This window comes from Pan paniscus, chromosome 14, assembly GCF_029289425.2.
Source record: "Pan paniscus chromosome 14, NHGRI_mPanPan1-v2.0_pri, whole genome shotgun sequence".
Classification (NCBI taxonomy): domain Eukaryota; kingdom Metazoa; phylum Chordata; class Mammalia; order Primates; family Hominidae; genus Pan; species Pan paniscus.
This window is the reverse complement of record NC_073263.2, coordinates 112,793,086-112,809,433: the sequence shown is the minus strand read 5'-3', so window position 1 is coordinate 112,809,433 and position 16,348 is coordinate 112,793,086. Positions and strand designations below refer to the sequence as shown.

The 16,348-nt window shown below is 49.6% G+C and overlaps 1 protein-coding gene across 26 annotated transcripts in view; it reads right to left on the bottom strand.

The window, feature by feature from the left end:
- Positions 1-13,461: 13,461 nt before the first annotated feature.
- ARHGEF7 (Rho guanine nucleotide exchange factor 7) overlaps positions 13,462-16,348 on the bottom strand; it is a 190,168-nt gene continuing 187,281 nt past the window's right edge. For all 26 annotated transcript variants that reach the window (XM_034936997.4, XM_034937003.3, XM_034937001.3 and 23 more), the window contains one exon: positions 13,462-16,205. In XM_034936997.4, the coding sequence (XP_034792888.1) occupies positions 16,083-16,205 (123 nt within the window). In that variant the 3' untranslated portion in view covers positions 13,462-16,082. The remainder of the gene's footprint in view (positions 16,206-16,348) is intronic.

Sequence of the window (16,348 nt, the reverse complement as noted above, 5' to 3'; positions counted from 1 at the left end):
CTGAGGACCTGCCAGGCTATTTTACAAAGTGGCTGCACCATTTCACGTTCCCACCAGCATTGCGTGCAGGCTCCCAGGCAGAGACACTGTGCTTCTCTCTCCTGGGAACTGTCACCTACAGCAGGCACCAACCTGGGCAGCAGTTGGCTGGAGAACCACGTCATCAATGAGCTTCCGGGGAAGGAGTGGAGACAGATGAGCCTGCAGTGTGGTCATTGCCAGGACTGAGCCAGCACCGGGAAGCTGCGGGAGCCACTGGCTGGGGGCGGCAGGGACTGCCCCAGACTCACAGGGAGAGGGGTGTTCACCAAGGGCTTCTAGGGAGAGGCCACGCCGTGGAAGAGTGAAACCCAGCAGGCCACAGGACGGAGCAGCCAGCATGGACTCAGCTCTGTCTATATGGGTCCTGAGTCCCGTTCCCACGTGATAACCAGTGACTACACTGACAGACACAATTTTAGCTAAGAGCAAGATGTTTGCAGGGGTAGACTGTGCAGTCTTCCCATGGGAATGTGTGGAGCTGCCGTGGGGTTCTTTGGAAATAGGACAAGTGCCACGGGGACCCGTTACCTCTGAGGACCCCTAACTATGAAGCTATTAACCCTGTAACGGACTTGGCTAACAACTTGAGCAAAGCACTCAGACCTGACTCCCAGCAGAGCAGCCCAGCCAGGCTGAGAGCAGGGGATTCGGGGGCTCCTAGACAGGGGTGTGAGTCCAGTTTCCCCATCACCACAGGCTGAACTGTGTTCCCTCAAAAAAGAGATGTTGAAGTCCTAACCCCTAGGACCTAAGGATGAGGGCTTATTTGGAAATAGGGTCTTTGCCGATGTAATTGAGCTGAGGTTGTAAGCGTGGCCCTGTCCAATAGGACCGGTGTCCTATTAAGATGAGAAGAGAGAGACACCGGGAGGGTGTCAAGTGCAGGCGCAGAGGCCCGGGGAGGGGACGGACGGCTGTGCAGCGACAGAGGTGAAGAAGGAGCAAGGCGCCTGTGAGCCCCGGAACACGGAGGACTGCCAGCAGCCCTGGGGTGGGAGGGGCAGGAGGGCCCTCCCCAGAACCCTCGGCCCACGTCCTGACTTCAGATTGTGGCCGCAGAGCCAGCGAGAAGAAAGCTCTGCTGTTGGCGCCATGTCGGTGCTGCTGTGTGAAAGCAGCCGCAGGAAGCAAACATGCCCGTGTTGATGACTTCGCTGGGACAATAAACCGAGCAAAGATACTTCCAAATCTTCAACACCTGTCCAGTATTCCCATTAGAAAGCAACCCCAAATAAAACAACACGAAGGCCGGAGGAGCACGCCAGGTCTGTCACACTGTAGACTGGAGGTGGGCCTGGGGTCACACCAGAGCCTGTGGCCCCCACCCTGAGCACCAGGGCACCACAGGGCAACGCCATCTCAGGCCTGGCTTTCCTGCATTCCCTACATGCTGCTGCCAACCACACAAGACAGCTGATTCCATTTACACCCAAATCCTTCGCCACAGCATGGGGTGACAGCAGGCCACCAACTTCACAGGCAGACCCTCACCCCTACGGCCTCAGAGTGGACGGCTCCCGGGATGATTCCTCACTCCGTGAAGCTGTTGGCAGAGAATGTTACACGGCAGCGTCACCACCCACAGGCCTCCTCCCAGCTACTAGATGCCAGCCACCTTTCTTTACGAATAAAATACGTTAATTAAATATTGCATCTAAATAAGTGATCTGGGTTGGCTCTGTGTCCCCACCCAAATCTCATCTCGAATTGTAATCCCCACATGTCAAGAGAGGGACGTGGTGGGGGGTGATTGGACCGTGGGGGTGGTTTCCCCCAGGCTGTTCTCATGATAGTGAGTTCTCATGATACAGAGCTGATGGTTTTAAAGTGTGGCACTTCCTTACCTTCTCACCACCTTGTGAAGGTGCCTTGCCTCCCCTTCCCCTTCTGCCATGATTGTAAGTTTCCTGAGGCCTCCTCAGCCATGTGGAACCGTGAGTCAATTAAACCTCTTTCCTTTGTAAATTACCCAGTCTCAGGTAGTATCTTTATAGCAGTGTGAAACAGACTCATACACTAAGAAAGAAATTAAAACAGCATCAATTTCAGCCCAGCCAGAGCCCAGACAATTTGCATCCGGTATTTGGAAAAGGGAAAAGCGAGGGTCCTTGAAGGATTCTGTGTGTGCGGCAGCACTGGTTTCGCTCTATTCTCAGCCACTGTGGACAGCACTTTTTGACGCCTGGGCCCAGCGTTACACTCCCTGGCCCTTGCCCTTTGGTCATGGAATTCCAGCAATGTCTGGAAAACATTGGAAATAACTGGCACTTTCTAACTCAGAAGTGCCAGGAAATGCCACCGTCTTGCAGCAACGGCACAGCCCACAGTGCACAGAACTCCTTCCAGGAAGCATCTGAGGAGCTGCGCATGGGACAGCCTCAGGGCAGACAGCGGGGGCTCCACGAGGCAGCAGAGGGTGGTGTGGGTGGCGGGAGGCATGTGCATGCCCCACACCTTCCTCAGGTTGTAGGATGTCATCCCTAATTTCCTTTATTCATCCAATAGATACTTACTGAGCCTGCACTGTTACTTCCTGTCTTCCTTGACAGATGGCTGGCATCAGGTTCTTCTTCCAGGAGAACTCAGCTGTAAAATTGAGCAAATGTATGAGGCTGGTGTTATTGGTTGAGTTATGTCTGCCCCCAACAAAAATATGCTGGAACTTTGACCCCTATACCTCAGCATGGCCTTGTCTAGAAAGAGGGTCTTGCAGATGTGCTGCATTAAGGTGAGGTCAGATGGCGGACCCCTAATCCCATGTGACTGGTGTCCTTATGAAGGGGGCGATTTGGGCCAGCCTCACAGAGTGCAGAGGGCTGAGGCGTCTACAGGCCAAGGAACCTCAAAGATGGCAGCGAACCAAGGAGCTGGAGGAGAGGCCTGGGCGGATTCTCCTGCACAGCCTCGGAGGGAGCCATCCCTGCTGACACCCTGAGCTTGGGCCCTGGGCTCCAGGCCAGGAGATGACACATTTCTGCAGTTTAGGCCATGCAGTCTGCGGGGCTTTGCTGGGGCCACCCAGGGAAGGAGCATGGTTCTTGCTTCTAGGCACTGAAGAGAAGACAGCACAGCCGAGGACTCTGAGGGGTGGAAACACAGTGGAGCCCAGCTCTCCACTGGGGGTGCTTCCCTGCGGGGTGTCCAAAAGCGGGGCTAGTGAAGCACGGGGGCCCTGCAGGACTCAGCAGGGCGGGGCCAGGGAGGAGGGGCTGGGGGAGGCCGCAGGCGGGTGCACTGGAGGGCCCAAGCCTGCCTCCCTGGCCAGGTGCTGCTGGGACATGCCCAGAGGGCACACTCAGAGAGCTGGAGGAAGAAGTGCATGTGCTCCCAGCCCACCCACAGAGCCCTAGCAGAGTGGAGGCCATGCTGTGTAGGGAGCAGCAGCTCCAGCCAAGCCTCAGCCCAGTCTCCAGCTCAATCTCGCAGGCAAAGAGCAAAACCCACCAAAACTCAGAATTAAAACAATCCCCCCTCCGCCCCCAGCAAAAATTGAGTGCCGACATCTGTGCCCCACACTGACAGGGAGCAGACATCACAGATTTTGTCCAGACATGTTATTTAACAAACAAAACTCCAATAACTGCCCTCTGGAATCCAGAGTTGATGTGAAGTGTCCAGTATTCAACAAAACTCATGAGACACACCAGGGAACAAGAGAAACCCCTTTTCATTCTTAGGGGCAAATACAGGATACTTGGCATGTATGTGGGGCCCTCTCTAACCACAAGGACGTGACAACTCAGGCAGACTCAGACGTTCTGATGATGCAGTGTCATCAACACGCAGACACCACATATCCTAATATGAACTCTTTCTTGATGAACTTTTGGGAAAATCAATGTCTGCAAGTTAAATCTCCCTGCTTTTGCAAGCCGAGGCCCAAAGAAATAAAATTAAATTCAAATCTGAGTTTGGGCCGGGCGCGGTGTCTCACACCTGTAATTTCAGCACTTTGGGAGGCCGAGGCAGGTGGATCACCTGAGGTCAGGAGTTCAAGACCAGCCTGGCCAACATGGTGAAACCCCGCCTCTACTAAAAATACAAAAATTAGCCAGGCGTGGTGGCGAGTGCCTATAGTCCCAGCTACTCAGGAGGTTGAGGCAAGAGAATTGCTTGAACCCGGGAGGCGGAGGTTGCAGTGAGCCGAGATCACACCACTGCACTCCAGCCTGGAGTGCAGAGCAAGACTCCATCTCAAAAAACAACCAAAAAACCAAATCTGAGATTGTTCTCCCCATTTCTTGTTCTGCTGTCTCAGCCAGAGGGGCCCCAGTGTCCTCTCCACCCTTCCATGGATGCATGTGGCTCCTCTGGGGCCCCAGTGTCCTCTCCACCCTTCCATGGACGCGTGTGGCTCCTCTGGGGCCCCAGTGTCCTCTCCACCCTTCCACGGATGCGTGTGGCTCCTCTGGGGCCATGGATGCTCCAGGAGGCTCTCATGTACACAGTTTCAGAGCCCAGCACTCTCTCCAAATCCGTAAACAAAAGCAACGCTCTTGCGCCTTGGCAGCCTCATTCCCAGAATCAAAGTTCCCATGAGTCAGCACTCACGGTGGCTGAGGCCCTGAGCAGGTCAGTGCCATGGAGGGGCAAAGCGAGCCCTTGCCTGGGAGCTGACACTCCTCCCAGAGGGACTTCACATCAGGAGGTCCATTTCGACCCCTGCCTTGATCATATCTGGACAACCCACTTCTGTCAACGTGTTCCTCACTCAGAGAACGGCACCGGAGATGCGCCCGCCTTCTTGAAAAGCTTAAAGGATCCTAACTGTGGCAGCCCTTTGGGGTGGGAGGTCCCCCCGTGACACAGGGAAGGCCCATAAGCCCCGAGTCTGCCATGTCCCCTCACCTCTCCAAGTCGGAAAACTCCATCCCAAGGGCATTTTCCACCCGGTCAAAACAGGCCTGGTGTTTAGGGGAATCACATTCTTTTCTTTACACTTTTGCCACCTAAGCTTGCATCACTATATGCTATGGTTCAACTTTTTAAAAAACTTTACATAAACTGAATAATTTAGTGTATTTCTACACCTGGCCTCTTTCATTTAATGTTACATTCAGAGCATCACCCACGTTGAGGAGCACAGCTTTGGTTTGACATGTGCATTTTCACCACTTATCCATTCAAACTATCTGGGTCATTTCTGTGGGGCATACTCCTAGGAGTGACACTACATGGTATGGTGGGCAGAATTCAAAGACGTCACAGGATTCCTGCCCCCGGTGTCTGCCCCCGACCCTGTGAGGTCCAGGCAGGATCAGGATGGTCACCCCCAGGATCTGTGAACAGGACACGGTCACCCCTGGGATCCGTGACTAGGACGGGGTTGCCCTCAAGACCAGTGAGTAGGATGGGGTTGTCCCCAGGATCTGTGAATAGGGCAGGGTCACCCTTGGGGTTCGTGAATACGATGGGGTTGCCCCTGGGATCCGTGACTAGGACTGAGTCACCCCTGGGACGCGTGACTAGGATGTGGTTGCCCCCGGGGTCCATGACTAGGACAGGGTCACCCCGGGATCTGTGAATAGGATGGGGTCATCCCCAAGACCAGTGAATAGGATGCGGTCACCACCAGGATTCGTGACTAGGACGCAGTCACCCCTGGGATCTGTGAATAGGGCGGGGTCACCCCCAGGATCAGGCTGCATCGTAAGGCAAAGTTGGTGTGATCCTGGCTCCTGTGATTATGGCATGAAATTCGGAGCTCTGTCCTGGCTGAAGTCAGAGATTCTCCTGCTGGCTTTGGAGTGTGTGAGGGGCCAGGGGGCAGGAACCAGAGAGAATGACTAGCAGCCAAGGAGCAAAAGCAACCTCTGGCCAATGGGCAGCAAGAAAATGGGCCTCCATCCCTCCACCACAAGGAGCGAATGCTGCCAGCCACCTGTGTGAGTGCCTGGAAAAGGCCCCGAGCTCAGAGAACCTGGTCCCTCTGAGACCTTAATGTCAGCCTGGGAGGACCCAAGCAGGACCTGCAGCTCTGCCATGCCCGGACTCTTGACCCACAGAGACAGAGACACACTCGGGATGCTGGGTGAGGCACGCAGTTGGTCACAGCAGCAGCACTAGCAAATGAATGCATGTGGGAGCGGAGTATCTGCGGCAGATGATGCCCGGCTCTTTTCTAAAGTGCTTATACCAAGTCACTCTGCAACCAACAGCATCCACACCTTCGAAAATACTTGACAGTATTCATCATTTTAGTGGTATTTTAATAGTGTGATTTTTACCTTTAACTTGCATTTCACCAATTATAAATGAGATCAAAGACCTTTTATGTTGACCGGCCATTTTGGATATTCTTTGTGAAATGTCTTTCAAATCTTTTACCTTGTCTCAATTGTCTTTTTTTATTGATTTGCTACATAGGCTGGGTGTGGCCCTTGGTGTGCGGTGCTCTTACTCAGCCACTGAGAAGATGGCACAGCTGCATCTTCTCTGTGGTTTAAGCAGTTTATCATTGGTTACATTCATTTTAGTCAAAGTTATTAATCTTTTTTTGTGATCGGAGCTTTGTGTGTCCTGTTAAAAAGTCTTTCCTAACTCTCAGGTCATGAAGATGTTCTGCTACATTATTTTCTAAAGGGTTCTTGCTTCCCCTGCACATTTTTGTTTTTGAGACAGGGTCTGGCTCTGTCGCCCAGGCTGGAGTGCAGTGGTGCGATCTCAGCGCACTGCAACCTCTGCCCCTAGGGCTCAAGCAATCCTCTCACCTCAGCCTCCCAAGCAGCTGAGGCCACAGGCACGCATGACCATGCCTGGCATTTTTTGCATGTATTTTTAGTAGAGATGGGGTCTTTAACCCAAGCTCAAGCGATCCGCCTGCCTCAGCTTCCTGAAGTGTTGGGATTACAGGCATGAGCCACCACGCTCAGCCTCGCCTGCACATTTACATTTAACATCCACCTAAGATTAATGGGCACAGTGTGAGGGAGGAGTCAAGGTTCACATTCACCCCCGTGGAAAAACTGCTGGCTAAAAAGAACTACTGACTGAAAACGCTGTCCTTTCCCCACTGCTCTGCCACAAGACCCCTGGTGTAATCTCCAGCAGTCCCTCCCTGGGCACCACCCCTGGGTTGGCTGCCTAAACCTCATCATCCTGCATGGCACGTCTTCCTGCCTTGCTCTGCGTTTGCACGAGGCTCTCAGCTGTTCTTGGCACTTCGTACTTCTACATAAATTGTTTTTCAAGATCCAGAAAAGGGGTAAAAAACTCACAGGAATTGAATGGCTGGCACGGAATCCACCAAGCAATTAATTGAACTGATGCCTTTCCATGAAGTCCTCTAACCATCAACACGGAGGACTGACGCCTTTCCATGCAGTCATCTAACCATCAACGTGGAGAACTGATGCCTTTCCATGCAGTCTTCTAACCATCAACATGGAGGACTGACATCTTTCCATGCAGTCCTCTAACCATCAACGTGGAGAACTGATGCCTTTCCATGCAGTCCTCTAACCATCAACATGGAGAACTGATGCCTTTCCATGCAGTCCTCTAACCATCAACACAGAGGACTCATGCCTTTCCATGCAGTCCTTTAACCATCAACACAGAAAAATGATGCCTTTCCATGCAGTCCTTTAACCATCAACATGGAGAACTGACACCTTTCCATGCAGTCCTCTAACCATCAACACGGAGGGGAACTGATGCCTTTCCACGCAGTCCTCTAACCATCAACACGGAGGAGAACTGATGCCTTTCCATGCAGTCCTCTAACCATCAACACGGAGGAGAACTGATGTCTTTCCATGCAGTCCTCTAACCATCAACACGGAGGAGAACTGATGTCTTTCCATGCAGTCCTCTAACCATCAACACAGAGAACTGATGCCTTTCCACACAGTCCTCTAACCATCAACACGGAGGAAAACTGACGCCTTTCCATGCAGTCCACTAACCATCAACACGGAGAACTGACGCCTTTCCATGCAGTCCTCCGACCATCAACATGGAGGACTGACGCCTTTCCATGCAGTTCTCTAACTATCAAGATGGAGGACTGATGCCTTTCCACGCAGTCCTCTAACCATCAACACAGAGGAGGACTGATGCCTTTCCATGCAGTCCTTTAACCATCAACACAGAAAAATGATGCCTTTCCATGCAGTCCTCTAACCATCAACACGGAGGGGAACTGATGCCTTTCCACGCAGTCCTCTAACCATCAACACGGAGGAGAACTGATGCCTTTCCATGCAGTCCTCTAACCATCAACACGGAGGAGAACTGATGTCTTTCCATGCAGTCCTCTAACCATCAACACGGAGGAGAACTGATGTCTTTCCATGCAGTCCTCTAACCATCAACACAGAGAACTGATGCCTTTCCACACAGTCCTCTAACCATCAACACGGAGGAAAACTGATGCCTTTCCATGCAGTCCACTAACCATCAACACGGAGAACTGACGCCTTTCCATGCAGTCCTCCAACCATCAACATGGAGGACTGACGCCTTTCCATGCAGTTCTCTAACTATCAAGATGGAGGACTGATGCCTTTCCACGCAGTCCTCTAACCATCAACACAGAGGAGGACTGATGCCTTTCCATGCAGTCTTCCATCAACACGGAGAACTGACGCCTTTCCATGCAGTCCTCTCACCATCAACACGGAGGACTGACACCTTTCCATGCAGTCTTCCAACCATCAACACAGAGGAGAACTGATGCCTTTCTACACAGTCCTCTAACCATAAACACAGAGGAGAACTGACGCCTTTCCATGGAGTCCTCTAACCATCAACACGAAGGACTGACACCTTTCCATGCAGTCCTCTAACCATTAACACGGAGAACTGACGCCTTTCCATGCAGTCTTCCAACCATCAACACAGAGGAGAACTGACACCTTTCCATGCAGTCCTCTAACCATCAACACAGAGAACTGATGCCTTTCTACACAGTCCTCTAACCATAAACACAGAGGAGAACTGATGCCTTTCCATGCAGTCCTCCAACCATCAACACGGAGAACTGACACCTTTCCATGCAGTCCTCCAACAATCAACAAGGAGAACTGATGCCTTTCCATGCAGTCCTTTAACCATCAACACATCGCTCTGTTAATTTAGACCTTCCCTAAATTCTTTCAACAGTGTTTTGTAGTTTTCTACATGAAGGTCTTGCATATTTTTCATTTTATTCCTATTTGATATCTTTGCTACTGAAAAGCTATTTTATATTTTCCATTTGTTCATGATTTAGAGAAAATTGCTACATCTTGTATCTGGCAGCATTATTACTTCTATTTAATTGCGGATACTTTTGTATTTTCTACATAAACAACAGTATAGTTGGGAAGTCGTGGCAATTGTAGTTGTTTCTTTACAACCTCTGTTCCCCTCCCCCTTTTCCTTGCCTTGCTCCACCAGCAAGCCTGGGGAATAGCCGGTGAGCGTTACTAGCCTTCTTATATGTATATTGATAGGTTTTTTGGTAACTGTTCTCAATCAGACTGAAGAAATTCCCTTTTATTCCTGGTCTGCAATTGGTTTCATCTCCACAAATGGATACTGAACTGTAACTAAATGTATTAATATAATCATATGATCATAGCATTTTTCTCCTGGGACTGCACAGCCATTTTCCTTCATTCTAGAACAGACCAGCAGTCACAGGGCCTGGAATGTTCATAAATCTCAGAGAGCAATCATCACTCATTATCCTACTTCTATACAAGCTTGACATTTTCCATAAGAAACAAACACAACAGACATAGCGGCCAAGAGAAGGGTCTGGCTTTCAGGAAGGCAGGAGAAGAGACACAGGCTCCCAGGCCTGCAAGGAAGCCATGGGGCTGGGGGCTCGGGTGAATTCTTCCACCGAAACAAGACAGAGCAGCGGGACAGATGGTGACAGGTTTTTAAGTGTGGTGAGAGGTGGAGGCAGTTCCCTCGCAGCAGGTTGCACCTTTTTGTAAGCAGTCCAACATCCTCTGAGGGCCAAGGAGGAGGAAGTGGGGTTGCACTTGTGAGACCCCATGTAGCCACTGTGGAGAGCTGGAGACAGGACTGACCCCCAATGCCACAGTTCATCTCAACTCCCCCGATTCTCAAAGCACTTTAACAGCTGTAAAACCTGAACACGTTTTAGAATGGATGACCCTCTCCAATTACGACAGGCAGCAACTGCTCTTAGTGATATGGCAAAGAAGGTGTGGCCTCCAGACTAACTACGATGTGGCAGTGCTGGGGGTGCCGGGCTTATTCCTGCACACAGGCTGGTCACACGCCCTTCTCCTTTGGCTGCCCAGACACTAAGTAACCATCATGCACAGAAATGCAGAAGACCTCAACTGAGCAGCCCACCTAAATGGGCATCAGTACATTGTTACTACAGGCACTAACAGCACTGGGGTGCGTCAAAAAGGCAGACTCCTGGATCCCACCCTCAAAAATCAGCTCCTTAGGTGGGGGGTGGGGGTAGGGGGCACAGGAACTGACATTTTCTAAAAGCACCCAGGAGTTAGCAGGAAGGCCCTGCCCACTCGCCACGTTTTAGAGCAGCGTGGAGTGGAAGGGGCCAGGTTAGGCAGGAAGTCATGACCCTAGACAAGGGCGAGTTTGATATGCCTTAGAAAGATGAGCAAGGAGCCTGGCACAGGAAAGAACCACCCACCCCAATCTTCCCCACTTTCAAAGCCATGCTCGTGTGGGGGCAGCGGCTTCCAAGGGAAGGCGTCAGCAATGGAGAGCATGTTTCGGAGTCAACGGCTTCCATGAGAAAGCATCACAATGAAGAGCATGTTTCGGAGTCAATGGCTTCCATGGGAAAGCATCGCAATGAAGAGCATGTTTCAGAGTCAACGGCTTCCATGAGAAGGCATCACAATGAAGAGCATGTTTCGGAGTCAACGGCTTCCATGAGAAAGCATCGCAATGAAGAGCACGTTTCAGAGTCAACGGCTTCCATGAGAAAGCATCGCAATGAAGAGCATGTTTCGGAGTCAACGGCTTCCATGGGAAAGCACCGCAATGAAGAGCATGTTTCAGAGTCAACGGCTTCCATGAGAAGGCATCGCAATGAAGAGCATGTTTCAGAGTCAACGGCTTCCATGAGAAGGCATCACAATGAAGAGCATGTTTCGGAGTCAACGGCTTCCATGAGAAAGCATCACAATGAAGAGCATGTTTCGGAGTCAACGGCTTCCAAGAGAAAGCATCACAATGAAGAGCATGTTTCAGAGTCAATGGCTTCCATGGGAAAGCATCACAATGAAGAGCATGTTTCAGAATCAATGGCTTCCATGGGAAAGCATCACAATGAAGAGCATGTTTTGGAATCAACGGCTTCCATGGGAAAGCATCACAATGAAGAGCATGTTTCAGAGTCAACGGCTTCCATGGGAAAGCATCACAATGAAGAGCATGTTTTGGAATCAATGGCTTCCATGGGAAAGCATCACAATGAAGAGCATGTTTTGGAATCAATGGCTTCCATGGGAAAGCATCACAATGAAGAGCATGTTTCAGAGTCAACTGCTTCCATGGGAAAGCATCACAATGAAGAGCATGTTTTGGAATCAATGGCTTCCATGGGAAAGCATCACAATGAAGAGCATGTTTTGGAATCAATGGCTTCCATGGGAAAGCATCACAATGAAGAGCATGTTTTGGAATCAATGGCTTCCATGGGAAAGCATCACAATGAAGAGCATGTTTCAGAGTCAACGGCTTCCATGGGAAAGCATCACAATGAAGAGCATGTTTTGGAATCAATGGCTTCCATGGGAAAGCATCACAATGAAGAGCATGTTTTGGAATCAATGGCTTCCATGGGAAAGCATCACAATGAAGAGCATGTTTCGGAGTCAACGGCTTCCATGGGAAAGCATCACAATGAAGAGCATGTTTCGGAGTCAACGGCTTCCATGAGAAGGTATCACAATGAAGAGCATGCTTCCCATGCCATCATGGCCCCATTCCTTTGAGAAACTAGAACTGTACAATTGCCAAGGCTGTCATTTCCAAAATACCTCGTAAAAATATGGCAAATTCTATCAAAGTTAAAAATGCACAAACGTTTCCAGAAGTTAATCATTTAGCTGTATGTGCACAGTTGCACAGCTGTATACATAAGGATATTCAGTAGAGCATTTCTGCAATAGCGACTGCCCCCTCCCAAATATCCACTCATAGGTGACAAACTGCAGGGCACTCAATCAGGGGAATATTTATGCAGTGGTCAAAAATGATGAATGGTTCAAACTACATATACCCATATGGAAAGATAAGGTTCAAAGAGGCAAGTTAGGAAAGAATATACTTAATGCAATCTCACTTGCTGGGAAAAAAGTTAAAACACAGACACCGCACACTGGCATTTGCTCAGAAGAATGAACAGAAGAACCCAAACGCAGAACAGGAGCTACTTCTGGGGAACAGGGTCAGGGCCCTGGGAGGCAGAATACATGCTTTTTACTTTGTATCCTGGTATACTGTTTCTATTTTCCGTATCAACAGGTATTATTTTAACAATTAAAAACTCTGGTACATGCTAGTTTTTAATTAGGAAAATAATACCTGCTTATGGGAAAAATATAAATAGTTCTGCAAGAAAATGAAGTATACATGGCCCAGTATACCTTTAAAAAGTGTACAGTTAAAAAACGGTATACACGGCTCAGGTACATCCTAGTTTTTAATTACTGGTGAGGTATCAAGTACAAATGCCTACCTACTCCACCAGTAAGATGAACAATTCACATTAGGTGTCTTATGCATCGCACATTCTTGTCACAATGCAAATCAACAGAAATGGGTTTTTGAACGCCTACTTGTTTTAGCCTGAAATGACTAAAGTCCTTGGAAGTGTAGATCCTGACTTCTTTTGAGCTCCTACAATAAGCCAGTTGGCTGGGCACTGCGTGTGGCTACCTGACCTCTGGCTGGCTGAAATGACATGCAGCAGAGCTGTAGACACACCTGAGCCAGGTATACGGACCATGGACAGGAGACCCCGCTTGGTCCTCCCGGCCACCCTTCCGGAAGACACCCTCGTTTGCACCACCGCCACACAGGGACACACACGAGCAATTTCCTTTCGTCTTATGACAGCTCCTAAAAGGGACCCCACAGATATCTTCAAGAAAGTTTCGCTTACTTGATCCCACAAAACGGTGTCCTGAGCGCCCTCCAGAATGCAGGTCATTCCTCCAGGCATGGGTGAGGACCTGGGGGCTGTGCCTACCAGCGTGACCTGTTACTTCAGCTTTTGTTCCTAAGACTTCCAGTGTTCTTTCCTTGTCTTTTAAAAAAAAATCTTCAAATTTTCTCAAACTCTAGACTTTAAAGGAAACATGTTATCTTCAGTATCAAAGACAGACAGAATTTTCAAATCTAAAACAGCCCAAAGAAACTGTAAAGCTAACAAGCACACAGAAAACACATCAAAGAAGACGAAGCGACACATTCTGTGACATAAGAAAAATAATCAGTTTAATAATTACAACAGTGTAGCATCAACATTGTAGTAGTCAACACTAGGACATTGTCTGTGACATTTAAATTAGGAGTTTCTCCACACTTGTCTACGGGCGCCCTGGGTGTCCCAGAGAAGTGAAGAAATGATTGGCATTAAGGAGTCCACACAACCAGGGCAGGCATTCAAGGTCCCAGACGCCCAGCGCATGTGGACAAGCACAGACGCCACTGAGTGTGAAGGAACGAGCTTCTGATGCTACATTCCAACATTGCTGAAAACTGAAAGTGCTTCACATCTACAGGATAAGAAATGGCTTCATCTCCTCATCCATACAAGGTGAGAGCAAAGGAGTAACCCTCGGGCAAATCGTGGCCCCTTTAAACGTTTATATCAAGTTCCCAACCCCTTGGGAGGTCACACGGTGAAACAGACACAGTTATATACAACAGGGCAGGTTTTTAAAAAGAGTTGCTCTCAGACGCATTTTTCCTGCTCCCTAAAAAGCCGAGGAAGATACTGGATCCACAGAAAGAAAAGGCAATGCAGTAACATGAGGCCCTCATGGCTGCACCGTCCAGGGGAAGGGCTGTTAAAAACACAAGTATTCTTGTGAAATACTTCGATCTGAGCATTAAGGCAGGTCTGCAGGAGATCCGTCCTGGGGACTCGGACAGCAATGCTACCGGCTCCGAGAGGACAGTTAATGTCGCCTCCCGGCAGAGGGGCGGAGAGATCAGACAAGAGTTGTTCCTGAGTTAAAACCTGCTACAACAGCAAACTCCAATAAACTCAAGATGAATGGTTTCCCACTGCAATGTCTTACGCATCACCAAAAAATAACTTGTAAAACTCAAGCTTACCAAAAAAGAAAGTGTTGATCTTTGCTTGTGCCCGCATGAGTGAATGATCTGCTAAGTTGAGGAAGCTGGCAATTCTAGTGAAAAGTCCAGGTGAGGCCAGGTTCTGCAGCATGGGGCAGGTCCACGCTGAGCCCAGGCAGACAACATGACCAGTCATGGAAGGAAGCCAAAGGGGCTTGCTGGGCACCAGAGACTGCAATTAGCAAGGGCAAGGAAGAACCGTAAACAGCAACAGAACACTCTCCCAAGGTGCTCAGCTCAAAGGCATCAGTACACAAAGGATTCAGTTGCAGTTAAAGGGCAATTTGGCCAATAGAAAATCAAAGAGTCAAATCTGATGCGAAATGAGTTGTTCTGAGACCAGTAATCCACGGTGCTGCAATTTGGGTTTTTAAAGATAGAACACTTGTTCTATGGAAAAGTGTATCTCACTTTAAAACCAACCTTTTCACAGGAAGGGAAACCAAAAGCAAAGTCCCTGTGGTCACCCTTATTTATTGCTGAAGCAGAACGAAAACCTGCCCCACGGGCCGGGCTTCCTGCCCAGGACCGCACAGCCTTTCCAGAGCCAGCCTGGGCCCAGCGAGCCGCGGTGAGGACAGGCTTCCTTTGTCTCCTCTGCACTGGAACACAGTGGGGGAAACGTTCCCTGCTTATGCCTACGTTACTTAGTGGAACCTAAGGTGTATATTGCTTTATTCTTGCTGAAGGAGGGGATTTTACTTTCGGTGAGCACTGAAGCCTGCTGGCTACGGCCAACGATGGAGGAGGCCTCGGGATGAGGCTGGCCTGACGACAAAACTCCACCCATCAGTATCAGCCTGCAGCATGGCCTCCATCTGTTTTCATCAGCTGCAGTGACTTATAATAAATAATACATTCTATTTACAGGTTCTAGTAAGATCTCTCTTTAAGGGAAGACAAAACAGTGTATTTTGTTGTTACTGAACTAGCCTATACAGAACCGTCTGTGTCCTCCCAAAACGCAGCAAACTCATCTGAGAATCACAGTACTCAGACAGCGGACAAGAGCAAACACCTCTAGGTGGATGCGGCGGTGCCGTATGGGCCTTCCTCGAGGTCAAGACTGAGTCTGTCAGCCAGCAAGCTGCCCTCAGAACCCCGCAGGTCTGGGACTGTAATGCTGCTTTAAGAGAAGACTTCTGAATGGGACTGAAGTGTATCTCTGCAGGTATAAATAAGGTTATTTAGAAATACCGACATGGGGGGTGCTGCCACAGCACGGTGGAGGCCCTGGTGCTGCGGAATGAACCAGGCATCCACCAGGCTTCTGCTTCCGGTGGGTGCGGGCATGGGACTTCTTATTCACGTAGCTGGAAAGGACATTCTAGCATGGGGATTAGCCCGGACAGAACCACCACAGGTACGCATTCAAAATGGGATATTTACAAGAAACATGTATATATAATATTTATATATTCAATTCAAAGTCTGGAAAAACAAGACTTTTAGTCACTGAACTTATTGCAGAATGAGGTAACTGAGATGTTCACAGAGTGGATTGATGTAAGCTCAGGTCCTCAGAGTCAATCCCTCCTGTCTGGATTCATCAGTCATGGTTTGATCGTCTCCATTCGCAGAATAAGCTCCAGCTTTTCTATATACAGAGAGCAAGGTGGCGCCCCACCCAGCCCTGCCCTGTGGTCCTGAGTGCACCCCGACTTGGGTCAGGGGTGCCCAGCTTCACCTCAGAACTGGTCTTCAACAGAAAGAACTGAGGACGTCCCTTATAGATTGGTCTCATCCCAGGCAGGATCATTCATGTTCTTCAGGACTTTCCTCACCAGCTTCTCCAGGTCTTTGCGGGCTCTCTGTTCTTCCTCTAGAGATTTCTTCATCTTTTTGTTGTCCTGTAAATTAAGCAGACCACAGGGTGTTCACTATCTTTGGCATCGCGTAGGGCTTCCTTTCCCCAAATGTGTATCCTTGAGGAGCTAAGGCCTCGATTCATGAAATCCCACGTGAGCTGCCTATGGGCTCTGAGGTCATGGGG